The following is a 19182-nucleotide window of genomic DNA, read 5'->3' on the forward strand; positions in this document are numbered from 1 at the left end:
TTACTTCCTTTGAGGGCATTAAAGACATTTGTATCTGGATAGTAAATTCTCATTTTCGTGATGTTATTGGCATTATATAATTTTATGACATCTTGATCTGATGGTAAATTATTGGCAATTTTTCCATAGCATACTCCGATAGACTGCGCTCCTACATTATGACAAAAAAAGAATGTCAAAATAATAATAATAACAACAATAATAACGCTTCAATGAAAACAAGTTGATATTGATAATGTGAATCTTTAGTACTGACCATTATACACAAAATAAAACACTAAAAATACTCTAATGGTTGGTTAATATATCCATAAATAACTTATTTGTAGAAGTCACAATTGCGTGAGACTATTAAACCTATTTTTTAATGTCCTTATCAATAGGGCCTACTGCACCTTCCTATAAAAATAAATATGTAGTGTTATTTAATAGGACATTTATAAGTAAATATGCATGCATGAGACAAGCAATAGTATAATTCATTTGAATTTAGTACTTCTAACGCGGGGCATAAATATATGTATAAAACGTTACTACAATTGAAACAAATAGTAGGTGAAAACCCAAAATTTTAAATATAACGAGCTCAGTACTGAAATGCGTAGAATTTGTCTATACGTGAGTGTGTGTATGTAAGAAGAGAGAGACCTGTAATTTGGATTAGCAGCCCAACAAGTAAAAGGGATACAAGAGAACTTAGAAAAGCCATAGCAAAATTGGAATTCAGAAGAGTAAGAAATAGTTAGAGGTGAAATTGTGTGTTAAGGAAACATAAGATTGCTTCTTATATAGGCAATAAGAAGAAGAAGACCAAGAAAGGTAGTGTGGAAAAAAGCCAAGTCAAGTTGCCCTATGAAGAAGTTTAATGAATAGTAAAATTTAGTCTAGTAGAATAACCAAGTCCAAGTGGAGATGAAGAAAGTTCAAATCTAGTGGTAGGTGATGGAAAATAAAAAATAATGGTTGATTCCATTTAATATATGGAAAACAACCAACAATGTGAAGTTGAGTACTTAATTTGCCTTCATGTTAGGAACAAGTCTTGTGTTTTACCCTTTGGTTCCTAAATGAGCTTTAACTTAAACGACACCATATGTATGCATACCTTATCTCTATTTTTGCAGGATAGATAATTATTTCAAATAGACTTCTATATTATAGTCAACCTCTCACACCTTTTCACTAATACAACTCACTCCTAGTCTTCATATGTTTGAATCATCTCAATCTCGCTTCCATCATCTTCTCAGTCATGGAGGTCACTCTCACCTTATCCCGGCATGTATAATATTGTTCTTAATCATATCTCTCTTAGTTTATATGTCCATTCATCCATATGAACATTCTCATATTTGTTACCCTCATCTTCTGAATGTGGATATTCTTGATTGGCCAGCACTCAACCTCATACAATAATGTTGGTCTAACCACCGGTCTGTAAAACTTATATTTTAATCATTGACGACACATTTGTATCACACGTTAATACCCTAGTGGCGAGCTTCTATTTCACTCACACCGCTCCTATACGGTGTGCAATATCATCATCAATTGCTCAGTTTCCTTAAATTATAGACTTAACATACTTGCAGTTTTCTCTCTTGGGTATATATTACTAGTGTATCGATCTTTACTTCCAACTCTACCTCATGCCTCACGTCACCAAACTTGCACTCCGAGGTGCTCTATCTTAGTCATGCTTAACCTAAAACCTTTAGACTCCATGGTGCTCTCCAAAGTTTCAATTTATCATTAACTCCACTACACGACTCGTCAATCAATACTATGTCATCTGCAAATAACATACATCACAACACCTCCTTTTAAATATATAATGCCAATATATTCATCACTTAGGCATAAATGAATATGCTAAGGGTTAATCCATAGTGCAATCCCATCACGATATCAAGGAATATTTTGAGTCATCTCCCACGGTCCTAACTCAGGTTTTCTCTCCACATACATGTCTTTAATAAACCTTAATGTAAGCCATAAATACACCACTAAACTCCAAACATCTCCAAAAGATATCCCGGGCGACTTTATCATATATCTTTTTAGGTTAATAATTACCATGTGTAAGTACTCCCTTTTTTTGTTTCTATATTGTATTGATCCAACAATTTCTTATAAGATGCATGTATGGCTTTTGTAGTTGAACGCCTTGACATAAATTCAAATCGGTTTCCCTCTGCAACTCTGTTTTGACCACAAATATTTTTTTTTAAAAAAATATTATTGAATTGTATATTTCTGTTAAACACCATCACATAATTTAACACGGGGAGAGTAGACAAGAAGGAGAGGGCAAGGAAGAAAATGTTAATTAAAAGTATAATTTTGTATAGAATACCAAGTCATACCCTGTGAAACACTTCATGGAATATTATATTAAAGTATATAATAATGTAATATTGGTCCATATGAAGAAAATATTAAAATTATGTAGAAAGTTCAAATCTAGTACTGTGATGGAGTCAATGAATTGTACGATAATAAATGGCTGGTTCCATTCAATACGAGGAAAAAGCTCAAATTGAGCATATTTTTTCTTGTTTTTCATGTACGAGATTCGTTACTTATATTGAAGTTCGATTAATTTAATTTTAAGTCAGATAAAATCATTTTTAAAATTAATTATTCTTGTTTATTATATATTTCTTCCTTTCTTATACATTTTTCATCTTCATCAAATCTGAGATAAAGGCATAAGTAACCCTTACACTAGGACTAAAATCCAAAAACACATTTTAACTAAATTAAGGTCCTATTATACCTTCCAAAAAAACATTTTTTTGTTCTCTCACGAGCCTCAACTACATGGAGTCACGAAGTGTGCCACGTAAGCCAAAAGGTGTATAAAATTACCAAAAAAAAAATGAATTTGGGGGTAATAGGACCTTAGTTTAGTTAAGATGCATCAATCTCAAGGATTTTGATCATAGTCTAGGAATAGTTATGCCTTATATCTTTTGCTAATAATAGTAAGTTGGGTGAAACACCTAACTATGGGTAAGACAAAAAAAAAAAAACTAATATCAAATCTAATTGGAAACCACCGCTATGTTTTATCATAACAGTTATAAATCTTAATAAATCAGTTGGTTAACTATCTAAACATTTATTTTATTGATGAGGTTTCAACTCTCCATCTTTTAATTTCGTTTCCCATTTTCTTTTTCTCTATATTTTTTGGAAAAATAAGTATTCCACACAACCCCATTAATGAAGACAATACCAATCACGATACAATGAACTTGAACAAAACGCCATATTTACTTGGCTCATCTAGAAAAAGTCATATTTATGATAATGAAATAGTGGGGTTTGTTAGGTAGCATGATTGACTGATTAGACATATAGAATTATGGTTGCTCACTTAATACTACTCCGATTTTTTTAATAAGCTTTCAATTAAGTATGACTCGAGTAAGTATGGTTTGCAATTAGAAAGTCCTATGGTAACTTTCTAAGAAATATTGCAATCAAGGCAAGTAGTTTATGCAGACAGCGCTTGGAATCAACAAACATCTTGTATATTGCTTTCTAGTAGGGGTGTACATGATCGGGTTGGTTTGGGTTTTTCAAATATCAAACCAAACCATTTGTGTAAAAATTTTAAATTTATAAACCAAATCAAACTAATAAAATTCGAATTTTTTCAGGTTTTTCAACCTTGGGTTGGTCCGGGTTTTTCAAATACCAAACCAAACCATTGTGTCGAATTTTTTCAGATTTTTGGATATTTTCGGTAAAGTTTGCATGCAAACATATAATTAACTTATGCTCCTAATATTTCTTTAGTCCAACCAAAATACAATTATCTAAGGTGTTTCTTAAGAAAATAACATAAAATATGAGATGAGTACTGATGACACAAAAATATTCAATAAAAAATAATAATGAAATCATCATATAAAATAAATATTGCAAAGTCATAATGAAAATGATCATAATTTAAAAGTACTAAATCATGCTAAAATAAGTTTAATAAGTATTAGTTGCATAACTAAATATTTAAGGAAAATTAAAATTAGATTATGTATTTTAGTTGTCTAAACCAATGTAAAACTAAAGAACAAATATTCAATATTATTGTCATTCTTAGTGTTGAATTGATTTTCTTTTTGCATTAGTATTAATTTGATTTTGATTTAAGTTTTATTATAATTATCAACATCTATGAACTATAATCTTTATTGGACCATTCCGAATTCTAAGCTTTAAACTTGAAATAATATATTAAAAGATAAAAACTATGAAATAGTATAAGAAATATTTTAAAATTATATCAAAGTAAATATTTTTATGTATAAAATAAAATTTTAAAATTACATATATAATGTCGGGTTGGTTTGGTCTCGGGTTGATTTTTTTTAGATAAAACCAAACCAATCCAAATATAGTCGGGTTTTTTTTCCAATACCAAACCAAGTCAAACCAAACCACTAGTCGAGTTTTTTTTCTGTTTAACTCGATTTGCGTTGATTGGATTTTCGGTTCAATTTTGTACGCCCTACTTTCTAGATAGCATGATTGATTGATTAGACATTTATTAGTGAATAACTTACCAAAATAATTTATGCAAACAACTTTCAGAAAAGTCTTGTAGCAACTTCTTGAAGATATACCTTGTTATCAAGCTAGGCGCTTACAGACTAATCTTAAAACTCGCAACAACATATTTTCTCAAGGGTAAATAGAAAACTACATCAATTCATTTTGATTAATGATTTGTACATCAAATTCTATTTATTTATTTATTTCCTCTAGTCTAGAATATTATTTCTCAACATCTCTTGTGTTTTTATTACTTCTTATTTTATAACAAATACTATTCAATTTTAGCCAATGAAGAGTGGGCCACATCTAATTCAAGACTTTTCAAGTGAATATAGAAATATCATATGTGCATACAAAAATTGTACCTAACTCACAGTACTATATTTAAAGGTTCAAATTAATTCTTTAAAAATCATGTCTAGAATATATTTATAAAATACAAAAAAATTGCACTATTATACCATGTAGTGCCTCACTTGGTATGGTTGAATTCAGTGGCGTAGCCAGGAATTTAATGAAGGGTGTCCAAACTTTTAATAGTTTTTTTTAAAAAAAACAACGATTTAAATTACCAAAACAAATAATCAAGTTAAGCAATATTTAATTAAATATAGGAATATTTTTAATAGAATTACAAGTGTATAATTTAAAACTAACATAAAGAAATAAACTACTATTGAAAACATAATTTAAATATATTATTACAATTGTACTCGACGAGGTTTCATATCCTGAAACGTTTTTATAATAGACACATTAGAAATAGTACGATATACTTTCTTTTCTACATAAGGCACTATACAACCGTCTAAAAACTCATCATCCATTCGATTTCGCAAGTCATTTTTAGAGTATTTAAATCAATGCTTTATTTTTTAGAAGAATGTGACAACATCTCTAATTGATCTACCGTTGTTTCTTTATTTGGTTGTCTTAGAGAAGTCGAACTTTTTTTTGGTACTCTATTATAATAATTCCTCATGTCTATTGAAACTTGAAACTAAAATATTAAGTTGGTTATTTTTATTATAAAATAAGAGAACGAGAAGAAAAATCAGAGAGAATTATTGAGATTCTATTCTTAATAATATTGTGATATGATTTGGGTAAATGAGTCTCCTATTTATAGAGAAAGAAAACCTTGTTCCATAAGGAAATAATATTAAAATTTAAGGGAATCTTATTCCATAAGGAAAAGGTATTAAAATTTAAGGAAATAATTCAATTTTAATTGAAAAAAATCCACAAGAAAAAGTATTAAATTTAAGGAAATCTTATTCTACAAGGAAAAGGTATTAAAATTTAAGGAAATAATTCAATTTTAATTGAAAAAAGTCCACATGAAAAAATATTAAATTTAAGGAAATATTATTCTACAAGGAAAAGGTATTAAAATTTAAGGAAATAATTCAATTTTAATTGAAAAAAATCCACAAGAAAAAATATTAAATTTAAGGAAATCTTATTCTACAACGAAAAGGTATTAAAATTTAAGGAAATAATTCAATTGTAATTGAAAAAAATCCACAAGAAAAAGTATTAAATTTAAGAAAATCTTCTACAAGGAAAAGGTATTAAAATTTAAGGAAATAATTCAATTTTAATTAGAAAAAAATAGTTAGTAGAGCCGGTATTCGAACTTGAGTCTTGGGAGACCTTCATGATACTATTTGTTGTGTCGTAATTTGACTATTTCTAGAAAAATCACTTTTGAAAATGTTCTAAGTATAAAACAATTTGAGAAATACTCAGAAAGAGTCGCCACTTAATTTTTTAAAGAAATTAAGAAAACTTATAATTTTCAAAGATTTAAACAGAAAAAATCATTTGAAAATACCAAAGAAGGTTCGGGGTTCAATTTACACTTCGAGAAGGGTTTAAGCATTCGAAGTGCCCGCTAACATGCGGTTGACCTGCGACTTGACTAAAATATATTTGACTATTTTTAGAAAAATAATGATTTAACATAAAAATAATAATTATAAATATTTGGTTAACTTTGAGAAAAATAGTTAAATTAAATGACATATTTTTTAATTTTATTTTTTAGAGAAGGGAATCCAAAATGAAACAATTGAATTAAATTGCAAATGATTAGAATGTTAAAAAATAGATTAATTAGAATTTATTTAATTCATAATAATTTAAACAAATTTAATAAATTAAAACGTGAAAATCATTTTAAATTAATCGACTAACCTTTTTGAGAAAATGACTTAAGTAAGTGTATATTTTCTTGTTTTATTGATTGAAAAAGTTGACTAACATTTTCCAAGTTTATTTGAGAAAAATACTTTAAGTTGAAGACAATTTTAAAATGAGTAAATGTGGTTAAGTTAGAAGCATTAAAGAACATATTTAATTTTTTATATTTTTTTTAATTATTTTTTAAGAACAAACGTATTAAAGATAAAAAAAATTTGATAGGCTACTTGATAAATAAAATAGATGAAATAAAAAAGAAGATGTATTAAAACAAACTAACACAAAGAAGTAACTCATCTTTTGGGGAATCTAATTAAGTTAATTAAAAATTATAAAGTTAGAGTTAAATAACAAACAATAAATAATCGTAATTAAATAATTAAAGAGTAAGGGATAAATTAAATTCGGCCCCCTTTTGGGCCAATTTCGTTGGCATTTTTGGGGTTTAACCAAAACCCGTTTTTGGTATACGGTGGATGTATATCAGTGTATATGAGCGCATATATTAGCTCTTTTCAGGTATTTCTTGCTTCCAAACACATGTATTTCGCATCAGCCCTGTATCCCTGCGTTTTTGACCTGTATATTGACATATACTGAATGTATACAGTGTATAATGGATGTATATAGTCCATCTTAGGACTTTTGGAGGCTTGTCTCTGGGTTTCCAGCCCTGTGCTTCTGTTTTATGTGCCCGGCTGACTCGAATGATGAGAAAAAAAAAAATATTAAGCCTTTATGGCTCAACTCGAGAATGCTAGGAGGAGAGTTCCACCATGGACTCGGAAGGGGTTTACATGCACACAAAGAGGAGAAGAATTAGAAAAAAAAGAAAAGGTAAAACTTCCATCAAATATATGATCAAGTAATTAACTCTAGACGAAGGTAGACACATAAAAAATTTTAAGAGATGAGAACCTAATTAATAACATTATATTTCTGGACAAAAGGATGGTGATATTGTATTAAAAAATGAGAGCTAATTGTGGAAACTAATTAAGAATGGGACAAGCCATTAGAGAAAGTTTCCTAACTAAACAAAATATACATAATATCTACTAAAGAGATGAAACAAGATCAATAGTGAACTAAACAAATTGATTACTAATCACAACTACATAAGGCAAGGAGGATGTGTATGTAGATAAGGCCTATTTAATGATAATGAAAGACTACTTATACAATACAAATAACTCAAAAGAGAGCTGAAATGGAGGAATACAACTAAATCAGTGAATAAGTTCTATGTGGCAGTGACCACATTATGCAAACTAGTATCAACGAGCAAATTATTAGCAACTAAGGACAAGTTTACAAGTGCATTTGAACAACAAATATTGCTATAAGCCAACACTAAAAGGGCAACTTTAGTGATATCTATCTTTATACATTAGTATCTAAGCAACTCACAGACATACAAATTTAAAGCTTCATTCGAGTAATGTGAGACAACCGTACTCATACACATTAGGTTCAAGTATCACCCACCAACAAGAAACAAAAGATATCAATTCGGAAAGTAAATAATTTAAAAGAGATAATTGAAAGGAACCGTGATTATTCATATCATAAACAATAAACATCAACAACTGGCAACATGTGAAAAGTAAAACATATTTATTTATTGATTTTTTATTACTTCTTTTTAGCAAAAATATAAGGACTACATTAGATACTAATAAACAAACAAACAAATTTAGAGCACTTACTCATACTCTCAAACATGATTAATGCTACACAAAACTGAAGCTAGACAACTTTAAATGCTAGAAATCATCTACCGTTGCACAATAATGAAACTATCAACAAGCTTGAAATTAAATACTTAACAGAGAAAGCCAAGGAGGTCAATCTTACACTTTGACTATTGAGCTCGTTAATCACATCGTACAAATAGTCGATACTTATCATGAAGATAAACTTTATTTGACATAATAAAATAGAATGTAGATGCCAATACACTCACATGGTCAGGAAAACAATGTTTTTCATGGAAAGGATGAGAGGTTTTAGCATCGAGGTTGTGGATCATGGAAACAAGCGAATTATAATGACACCATGCCTTGAGACTAGAAGAAACAAAACAATAACAAGACATGGACAGCACTCAAGTATGTAAAAGCAGAGATTTTATTTAGTTATAACATGAGGTTGAGCTAATATAAATGATAATCTATCATAATGAATAAAACGATAGAGAGGATAACCAATCAAACTTATACATATAGCATATTCAAAGTCGAAACCAATCGAACAATACATCATTTTGATACCTCGTTGAACCAGCGAATCTAACGACTAGCATCTTACTACCAAAGAAACTTTATCAAAACTCGAGTCATGTGCCGAGACATTCATAAGAACGACAGTAAAGAAACCAACAAGACGAGGAACCAAACACACTTAATAGTAGGACCTGTAGTAAAAGCTTGGACATACAACACATCATACTGAAATAAAATGTAAGAAGAGGCAGAATTACCTTCTTTGGAGCAGCGTTCCGGGACAGATGGGAGCTTGGTTTCGAATTTTCCAACACACGGATTCAAAGCTCGAACAACACACCAAGAGAATCCAAATGAAACCCGAATAATAAACTTTCCTAAACTCTTAAACTAGAGTCTTCCAAGAACTTTTTCAAAATGTAAAATTGACTATTCCCAAACCTTGATAACCTATATTTCGTGAGTAAATTCTGGCCAACTCTATAGCTCTTCTCAAATTTTCTCCTAACCCCCTCTTCTGATGAAGGCAGTGGGGGTTTATATATAGGGGAATTTGGGGTCGATTTAGAGGGGAAATCGGGTTGAAAATATGGATCCGAATCCAATTTGAAAAATCAAAATCTCGAAGAGATCCGAAATAAATTTTCCATTGTACCAATTTTCAACGGAAAAGAGGGGAGAGGGGAAGTGGAGGACGCGATTTGCTGCGGGATTTCCGGTCTGAGCGACTGTCGATGTTGACATTTACTAGCCTTCTGGGTTTCGTCTGGAAGAAGAAAACGAGCATGGGCAGTGGGGTCGGGGTGTTGTTGGAATCGCTGATTTGCAGCGAGGAAGATGAAGTTGGGCGGTGGGATACTGTGTATATACATATGGGATGATGTATTGTATTGTGGATGTTTGGAAGCTGCTGTTGCACGCTGCTTGATGTATTGCTATTGAAAGAAATGTCTTATTACCAATGGGTTTTTTTGGTATTGTTAGTGGGCTGGGCTGATTGGAAGAAATGGGCTGGGATTTGGAGTAGTTAACTGGAAATTAGAGGCATCAATGGATTAAATTGCAATTAGGAAATGGCCAATTGAATTACAAAATTATAGCTAATTAGAATTAGTACATTAGCCAAATCGATTTTATTTGGTGAATTCGGCTAATAAAATTTAAACAAGATAAGTTAAATATAAATTGATTAATGAGCTTCTTAATCTTAACGAAATAAGAAATAATTAACTTAATTATAAACTAACTAATTCAATTACAAAACGAATTAGCTCGAAATTATAACTATAACTTAAAGTAAATTAATAGAGTATTTAACTACGATGTAAAATCTTTTTGTGATGATTTTTTCAAATATTTATAAAATAACGTGATTGCAAAAATATACATGTTTATTATTAAGAAAAAGGTAAAATTACTTTAAAAACTGACTTGAAAGCATCTTAAATTTCATAAAACTCATTAATTCAAAATTATAACCATCCCTAACATTTAAAATATAAAATCTTTTTTGAGACGATTTTCGAATAATCATAAAATATACTAATTATATACATAATTATGTAAAACATATATATTATCTAAAAATTATGAAAAGTGACAAAACTATTTAAAAATCTTGCAAACTATATTATTATTACTATTTATTTATTTTTTACTATTATTAATATTTTATTTTATTTTTAGAAATTTTATAAAACTAATAATTTTAAATCGTTTGAAATTGGAGAAGCTCGAAATGATTAATTTATATTGTGGAGGGTCAAAATTGGGTGTCAACACTATTAACCACCAAGCTACTAAACTTTTATGTTAAAATCACGCATGTTTATTTACTTAATTGAATTCAAGAAGTCAAAATAATTTCAGAAAAAGAAAACAACCCTGCGGGGAATCGAACCGGGATAAAGAGTAGGATTGCACAGGCTATTGCCAACTCCACTGCGCATCACTTTGTTATTTCAGGGGGTCCAAATTCTATATATACCAATATAAAGTCAAATTTTTACGTGTATATATAGTATAATTTTTCGACGAAGGGTGTCCAATTTGGACACCCTTGAGCCTACGTGGCTCCGCCCCTAGTTGGATTCTCCAACTTTAATTTTGTAGCTATAATAAAAAGAGCAACCTTCACATATAGCAAACACAAAATTCATATTTGTATGCTATAGCAAAGTTTGCATAATTGCGCTCCATAGCAAACATATATATGTATAATTCGCTATACATATACAATTGAAAGCTATGTCTATTTCGCTATACATCTATACAAAAAGAAGCAATTGTATAATTTGTTGGCTCCTCTTCAGATTTGTATAATTTCGTTGGCAGACCATTTGTATAAATTGTTGTTTGCCTCTCGTTTGTATAAATCGTTGACAAAAATATTTGTATATCAAAAATTGCTCTCTCTTTCGCTTTATACAAACATAAATTATACATTATATTTGTATAATCTGTGTTTGTATAAAACGAGAAAGAGAGAAAGGCAAAAGAGAACTGGGCAGGAAAATATTTGTATTGTATAATTATAAGTGTATAGGACGAAGATATATGTATTTGCATGTGTATATACAATTTTCTCTCACTTTATACAAATAGAAGCACAGTTTATACATTTCGTTTCTATTTGTATAAGCGAGAGAGGCGAGGGTGGCGAGCGAGATTTGGGAGAGTGGCGAGCGAGATCTGGGAGAGGGGAGAGAGGGGAATGAAAATATATGAATATATACAATTTTCTCTCGCTTTATACCAACACAAACACATATTATACATTTGTGTTTGTATAAAAGCGAGAGAGGGAGAGCGAGACTACCACCAAACAAGAGTGGCGAGCGAGATTCCCCAGGGAGAGTGGCGAAAATAGCAATAGTTTGCTATAGGGTACAATTAAATCAAAGTATATTTATAGCATTTAATTTGAATTCATAGTTTGATATTATATACAATTTTCCCTAACAAAAAAACAACGCTAATAACGAACAAGAAAAAGAAATGTGTTTTTAATGTTTTCCTATATAAGAAGCAATAAAATGGTTTTTTGATATACAAATTACATGTTCCATTTTTTTCCAATGGCTTTGTGCTACTTGTTCACTAAAGTGGCTTGGTTGCAACTATATTTCTACTTATTGGGTTGTTGATGTGCAATGTCCAAATGACAGGTCTTTTTCTTTCTTTCTCTACACATACACGTGCTAAAAGGGCGAATTCATAATTTAGAATTGTTATTGATCGATTGTATATATATTTATTTCTATCTTTTTTTCATATATATATATATATATATATATATATATATATATATATATATATATATATATATATGCATGGTTCTAGTTATATTTATATTAACTCTAGTTATTTGGATCATATTATATAATTTAATTATTGTATGGTATTGTTATAAGAATCGAATATAAAACTATTTTGTTTTTGTCTAACAATCTTTTTTACTATTTATTTGTTGGATATGATTTGCTTGATGATCAGTCGAGACTCTAGTAGATTTTTTTTAAAAAAATTCATAAGGTAAGAATAAGGTTGTATATGTACATAGTACATACCATGCTCCCCAAATTCTACCTGTGGAATTATACTTGATACGGTTCTGTTGTTGTTTTGACTTCATTTTCTCTTTCTTTTCCCCTCTAATATTGGAGAATGTTTTGACATCATTTTCTCTTTCTTGTTTCTTGGATATGATTTACTTTAATTAGTTGATACTTTATCGAAAACAATCTATTTATTTTCATAAGGTAGGAGTAATTAAGGTTGTGTACGTACACACGCCCTCTTCAACCTCCACTTGTAGAATTACATTGGATATGTTATTGTTGTTATTTTGACTCCATTTTCTTTTTTTCTTTTCCCTCAATGTATAGGGGCCTATTCTAATATTGGAGTATGTTATGGAAAAAGTGCCAACAATTTACCATCAGATCAAGATGTCATAAATCTATACAAGGCTAATGGGATTAGAAAGATGAGAATATACCATCCAGATACAAATGTCTGCAATGCTCTCAAAGGAAGTAGCATTGAAGTAATTCTTGATGTCCCAAATCAAGATCTTGAAGCCCTAACCAATCCTTCAAATGCTAATGGTTGGGTTCAAGATAATATAAAAAATCATTTCCCAAATGTTAAATTTAAATATATATCTATAGGAAATGAAGTATCTAATGGTCAATTTTCGCAATTTGTTCTTCCTGTGAGGAAAAATGTTTACAACGCGTTATCAGCAGCAGGATTACAAGATAAGATCAAGGTTTCAACTGCGACATATTCAGGGTTGTTAGCCAACACCTACCCACCAAAAGATAGTATTTTTCGCGAAGAATTTAATGATGGGAAAAGATTAGCCACATCAAATCCTTTCATTATATGTGACACTTTTTTGACCACTTGTATAAATTCATCTTTCTCCTTAAATACTTTCACAAATGCTGATCTACACGTCATAGAGCTCGCGAATTGGAAAATTATTTTCGTAGCATTAACTGTCTCGCCAGAAGATGATCGAAAAAATTCAATAATACGAAGAATTTCGTCTTGTCTAATAAAGCTGAATGACTTGACATTTTTGGCACTAAGCAATTCCAACATACAAATTTTACGCATTTGTCTCCAGTAATCTATGTATGGAGAAAAGACAACATCGCTCCCATTATAACAAATAATCTCGTCAGCTAGAAGCATGGGCCTAGATGCAAAAGCGAGGTCATGAGTTTTTAACACTTGTTTGGCCATGATAGGAGAAGTAACAACAACTAGAGAAACTTCACCTAGTTGAAGGTGCATAATTGGTCCATATTTTTTGGCTAAATCTCTAAGGACACGATGTGGAAGTCCACCTAACAAATGAAACATGCTTCCAAATAAAGGAAATTTCTAGGGGTGTCAAAAATGAACCCTAACATAGGTAACCCGCCCAATTCGCCTAGAATTTTAAGGATTGAGCTCAAGATAATTTGAATTGGGTTCAATCTCAACTCATTCAAGCCTAACTCATTTTAAGAAAATCCTCCATTGAGTCCAATTTAATTTCCAATTTCAACCGTTTTAAAATTTTTTACTAAGATATGTTCATTTATTAAATGTATGAATTATTATATATTTAACATCTTTTAGGATTTATATATCCATTTGTTACTTTTAAAAAAAAATCTTGAGCTGAAATTCGAATTGTGATTATAAAAGTTAAATATCACTATGTTAAAATTATTGAGATTAATCGGGTCAAATTGGGCGGGTCAAGACCCAACCCGTTTTTTAGTCCATTTGAACCCAACCCATTTGAGCCCAAAGTAAACTTGGACGGGTCAAGACCCCACCTGATTTCTATTTCAACTCATTTTAATATCTCCAATTTCAACCCAATCCGCCCAGGGGAGGATCTACATGGAGGTTAGGGAATTCACTCGAACCCCCTAGTCGAAAAATTATACGATATATATAAGGTCAAATTCTGTTTTCATGTGTGTATATATTAAAATGAACCCCCTAAACACATGTAAAGAGGCTAGCTCAGTAGTAAAGGGAAGTCTAGAATTCGCTTGGACGTCATGGGTTCGATTCTGCGCAACAACACTTTCCTTAATTTTTTCTTGTTTTCCTCATTTGGAAAATCAAATAGGAAGGCTGAGATGGGCTCAACATTTTTGGGCTGGAGCTTTATTGTTTTTTTTTTCGTTTTTTTTAATGTTATTTCTCCTTTTCAATATTCATTTGTTCGAATTTCTAAGGCACATTATTTTCATTTTTGTATTTTGTTATTTTTATCTCTATTGCTCATTTTATTTTTACGAACTCTCTTTTTATATACTAACTAGGAAACTTATCCACGCTTCGCGCGGTTAAAAAGATGATAAGATGTCAATAAATTTATGAAACTATAATATAGATAGAAGAAATATTTATAATATGTGCATATTATATATATATATATATATATATATATATATATATATATATATATATATATATATATATATATATCTAGACGTATAAGTGATTTCATAAAGAGAATGTTTGGTCAGTAATTATATGACTTCCGACAAAGTCATAAGTTGTTACTTTGGACCAAAAAAATTTATAAACTTAGGATAATAAAAAATTCGTATAAATATAAAACAAAAAAATTATGAAGAGAATGAAATAAATAAATATTGTAACATCATTCTTATGATCTTAATTATTAAGAAAAAGAAGAAGAAAAAATGTGAAATCAATGCACAATTTTTTAAACTCTAATGTGATCATTTCTAAAAAGTCTTACAATGTCTTTATTTATAGACATTTAGATTTTTACGATAAAGAATAAAAATGAACGCAAAACTAGTAATTAACTTTTATTATTATAATAATAATAATAACAATATTTTTGGCCAAAGAGAGGTATCGATTTTATTCATTCATTATTGTTGTCTTTCATCTTATTTTTCATTATTATCTAAATAATTTTCATATTTTTAATTTTGCTTCTATCCTTTATTGTAGTATTTGTTTTATATTTTATTATTTTTCTCTTCTTTTTCTCTTTTCCTTCTTCTATCCTACTTAATAGTAACTTTTTATAGTAACAAAAACACATCTTCTTTAGAATCTTAATTATAAGAAATATAAATGGTTCTTTGTACTGTAAAAAATTATCATAAAAAAATTGCATTTCAACATTTGATATATATTCAAATTTTCTAATCTATCAATAATAGTGTTTGAACCTTGATAATAATTAGCATAAGACAAAGTTACAGTAATTAATTTTCGTCTAACAAAGTATAGCACTAATTTTGGTTCCTTTCAAATTATAAAATATATTTTTTATTCTCCTTCTAATTTGATATGAATTCCATAAATAGATTTTAAATAATTATTTCTTATTCTTCTCCTAATTTAATTTGAATTCCATAAATAGATAATTCTTCTTGACATTTGAACACTAATCACCCTTCCAATAAATTTCTCAATCAAGTAAATTTTTTCTCAGCATGTAGGAGGAATTATAGTGTAACATTCTTTCAAAAAGTCCTTTATTTGGAGAAGAATCATTTATTGTATAGTCTTTTTTCTTACACCAATATATTCTCTCTTCCTCTTCCTCTTTCTTTTTGGATGGAATAGAATTATGTATGCCAACAGATATGTTGTATCAAATGTTGACATTCACTTCTAACAAAAGTGTACTTTTTTAAATTTTTTTGTTTTTGTATAAACTGATAAATATAAATGTGAAGAAGCAGAAGAAACGAAAGAAGAAGTGAAATCATGGAGTCCATTGTTGGTTATGGATGCTCAATTCTTTTTTAATTTATAGGCAAAATCTATAAGCAGTTATAAGAAATGAAAAGTTTTTTTTTGTTTTTTCATCTTCCATTTACTTAAATGTATAATAATTTAAGGGATGCTTTTAAGGAGAGGTGATTAATTGGGTAAGATACTTAAATACTTTCCGTTAATATCAATTTAAAAATAGAAAACAAATCCAAAAAAAAGGAGAAAAGACAAATAAAAATGTTGATCACAGAGAGATGCCACGTCAGATTTTTTATATTCAGCTTTATATATATATATATATATATATAAACTTGTCAATTATTCTTAAACTTGAAATTGAGATAGAGAAAAAATACTTTAAAGATAAGTTAAACTAAACTTAATCAAACGAATAAATTTGAAAGGCATGATTATTCATCATATTTCTTTCTCATTTTTTCAGTTCTATTCTAGAGAGACGTAAACTACATTTATATGATTTATTCGTTTTTTTTATCAATGGAAAACCTTATAAATTGAATAAATAAACAAAAACTTGGCAATGCCATTTATTTATCCTTTTAACATGCATTATAGTATTAGTAACTCAATCCCCACACATTTTAAAGAGTATTAAACAATTTTTAAAGTAACATATGATCGAATGAACACTAATTTAATTTATTTTAAAAATTCAAAATAAAGTAAAATAATAAAAAATTAAAGAAAAAAATCACTTTTAAAAAAAAATAATCAATGAAGCACGATAAAAGTAGGAAGAAACACTAGATGCGGCATGACAAGGCAAGTTAAATTTAACGGATGAAGGACAATGTTTTTCTTTCCTGATCCGTTTTGCTCCCTTTTTTTATTTACTTCTTATAAGTTGAATCTCCTCCACGAAAATTTTGACTCCGCCACTGAATCTGCCCATTTGACACCCTAATAATTTTCATGGACCAGGAGGCAATCTTTTTCTAATTTGGTTATTGGAATTATTCCAGTATTTCATCAACAAAAAGAGGAAAGACACAAAAAGTAAAAGGGAAAAAAAGTTGAAGAGATGCATATTTTGGCTTTGATAAATTCTGTAAAACTATTGATGTTAAATATGCCTAGAAGATGGGGTCAACAAATTTTTATTTCTTCAATTTTTTTAAAAAGGACATGGACAATAATTATTAAGAGATTTTATTTTATTTAAGCACAATATATAGCTGTCCCATCGACTTCTGATGAAACAAATTTTCAACAATTATTCAATGAAATAGTCCGCTCCGCTCCTCTCCTCATTTAACTATGGACAAATTACTTAACTACACTCATTTACTTATTTTAATATCCATTTATCTCTATTTGTTTCAAAAATTTCAAAAATCCCTTATTTACCAATGTATCCCGCATGTATCCCGTGCACAACGCTATGTATCCCACTATGTGGAATGTATCAAACGCTATGTATCCCGTGCACAACGCTATGTCTCCCGCTATATGGAATGTATCAAACCTAATGTATCCCGTGCACAACGCTATGTATCCCGCAAACATCGTTTTTAAGGGATTTTTGGTAAATAGAAAACTAGAAGAGATATGATGTTATTTAGTACTTATAATATGTGGTTCCTATAATTTATATTTTAAATATTAGATATTGGATCCGTGGTAGCACGGGCCCAATATATATTTTTTTGTTTTAATTTAGAGCAACTTTCAAATATAGCAAACATAAAAATCATATTTATATGTTATATCTATAGTTTGCATAATTGCACTTCATAGCAAATTTTATGTTTGCTATGAAGCTTTTGATTTGTAATTCGCTAGATACATCCAATTTTATATAAATTGTTCAGTTTTGTATAAATTCATTTATACATTGTAATTTGTATAATAAGATCTGTATTTGTATAATTATAAGTGTATAGGACGAAAATTTATGTATTTGTATTTGTATTTGTATTTGTATATACACTTTTCTCTCGCTTTGTACAAACACAAACGCATTTTATAACATTTGTATACCGAATGGGTAATTGTATACCGAAAATGACTAATTGAATACCGAATCAGATGGCAAAAAAATGGGATGTTTGCTGCGAATCACAAAAAAACAAACGATGGCTATATCATTTAATTTGAATTAATAGTTTGCTATTTCATACAAATTTTCCTTTAATTTATGTAATAGAAATTGAATTTAAAAAGAACAATGAATTTTTAGTATGATTTTATGATATTTAAATTGTTAATTATTGTGATTTATAGTATATTTTACGTAATTTTTAAATAATATATGTTATTTTCTCTATTTTAATCTATGAGGCACTAATAGAATTTCGAGAGCCAATCAAATATTTTATATGTATTTTTTATTTTTAAACTGTTTATAATAATAGTAATAATCAATGATATGTTTTATTGTATATTTTACGTAATTTTCAAATAATATATATTATTTCTCTATTTTAATTTATGTGACACTAATAAAATTTTGAGAGCCAACCAAATATTTTATATGTATTAACCTATGGTATGATACAATACAAATGTGATGATGATGATGATATAAGGTAAGGGGCATATTGGTCCATTGTGTGCAAAATTTTATATGAAAGCAACAATAAGATACTATTTTGGCCAATAATATTAGGGAAAATTAGCTATGTAGTTAGAATACCTAACATATTTAGTCAAAATAATAATATTTTAAAATATTTATTTAAAATGTCAGAATGTCAATATTTTAAAAAAATAATTTGTATTCACATTTTATTATTTATATTTCCTTTGATTAATCAAAAGAGTCCATCATTGGACCAAATTCTAACCAATAACAGATGAAAAATAAAAAATAAATACAAAATTATACATTAATATTCTTCCCACATCTTACACGTTTCCCACCTTTCACGTTTCTAACTTAAAG

General features: G+C 28.9%; 5 protein-coding genes across 7 annotated transcripts in view; 4 read left to right on the plus strand and 1 right to left on the minus strand.

Annotated features, from left to right (window-relative positions):
* The window catches only part of LOC125812543 (phenylacetaldehyde reductase-like), a 186777-nt gene that overhangs the window by 40289 nt on the left and 127306 nt on the right, over nt 1-19182 (plus strand). The gene's annotated exons all lie outside the window — the stretch shown is intronic.
* The window catches only part of LOC125812540 (glucan endo-1,3-beta-glucosidase A), a 74049-nt gene that overhangs the window by 34368 nt on the left and 20499 nt on the right, over nt 1-19182 (minus strand). The window lies entirely within an intron of this gene.
* LOC125812533 (glucan endo-1,3-beta-glucosidase-like) overlaps nt 1-19182 on the plus strand; it is a 55556-nt gene that overhangs the window by 7992 nt on the left and 28382 nt on the right. The window contains exon 1 of one of the 2 annotated variants that reach the window (XM_049492011.1): nt 12127-12163. The exons of the other annotated variant lie outside the window; for it this stretch is intronic. Coding sequence (XP_049347968.1) covers nt 12142-12163 — 22 coding nt within the window. The 5' untranslated portion in view covers nt 12127-12141. Of the gene's footprint in view, nt 1-12126; nt 12164-19182 lie in introns of those variants that run through there. 2 annotated transcript variants of the gene reach the window in all.
* Nucleotides 1-19182, plus strand: part of LOC125812531 (probable NAD kinase 1) — a 129195-nt gene that overhangs the window by 7866 nt on the left and 102147 nt on the right. The gene's annotated exons all lie outside the window — the stretch shown is intronic.
* LOC125812544 (phenylacetaldehyde reductase-like) overlaps nt 1-19182 on the plus strand; it is a 140267-nt gene that overhangs the window by 4923 nt on the left and 116162 nt on the right. The window lies entirely within an intron of this gene.

Source organism: Solanum verrucosum, unplaced genomic scaffold, assembly GCF_900185275.1.
Source record: "Solanum verrucosum unplaced genomic scaffold, falcon-dt-bn FXZP01000120.1, whole genome shotgun sequence".
Taxonomy (NCBI): domain Eukaryota; kingdom Viridiplantae; phylum Streptophyta; class Magnoliopsida; order Solanales; family Solanaceae; genus Solanum; species Solanum verrucosum.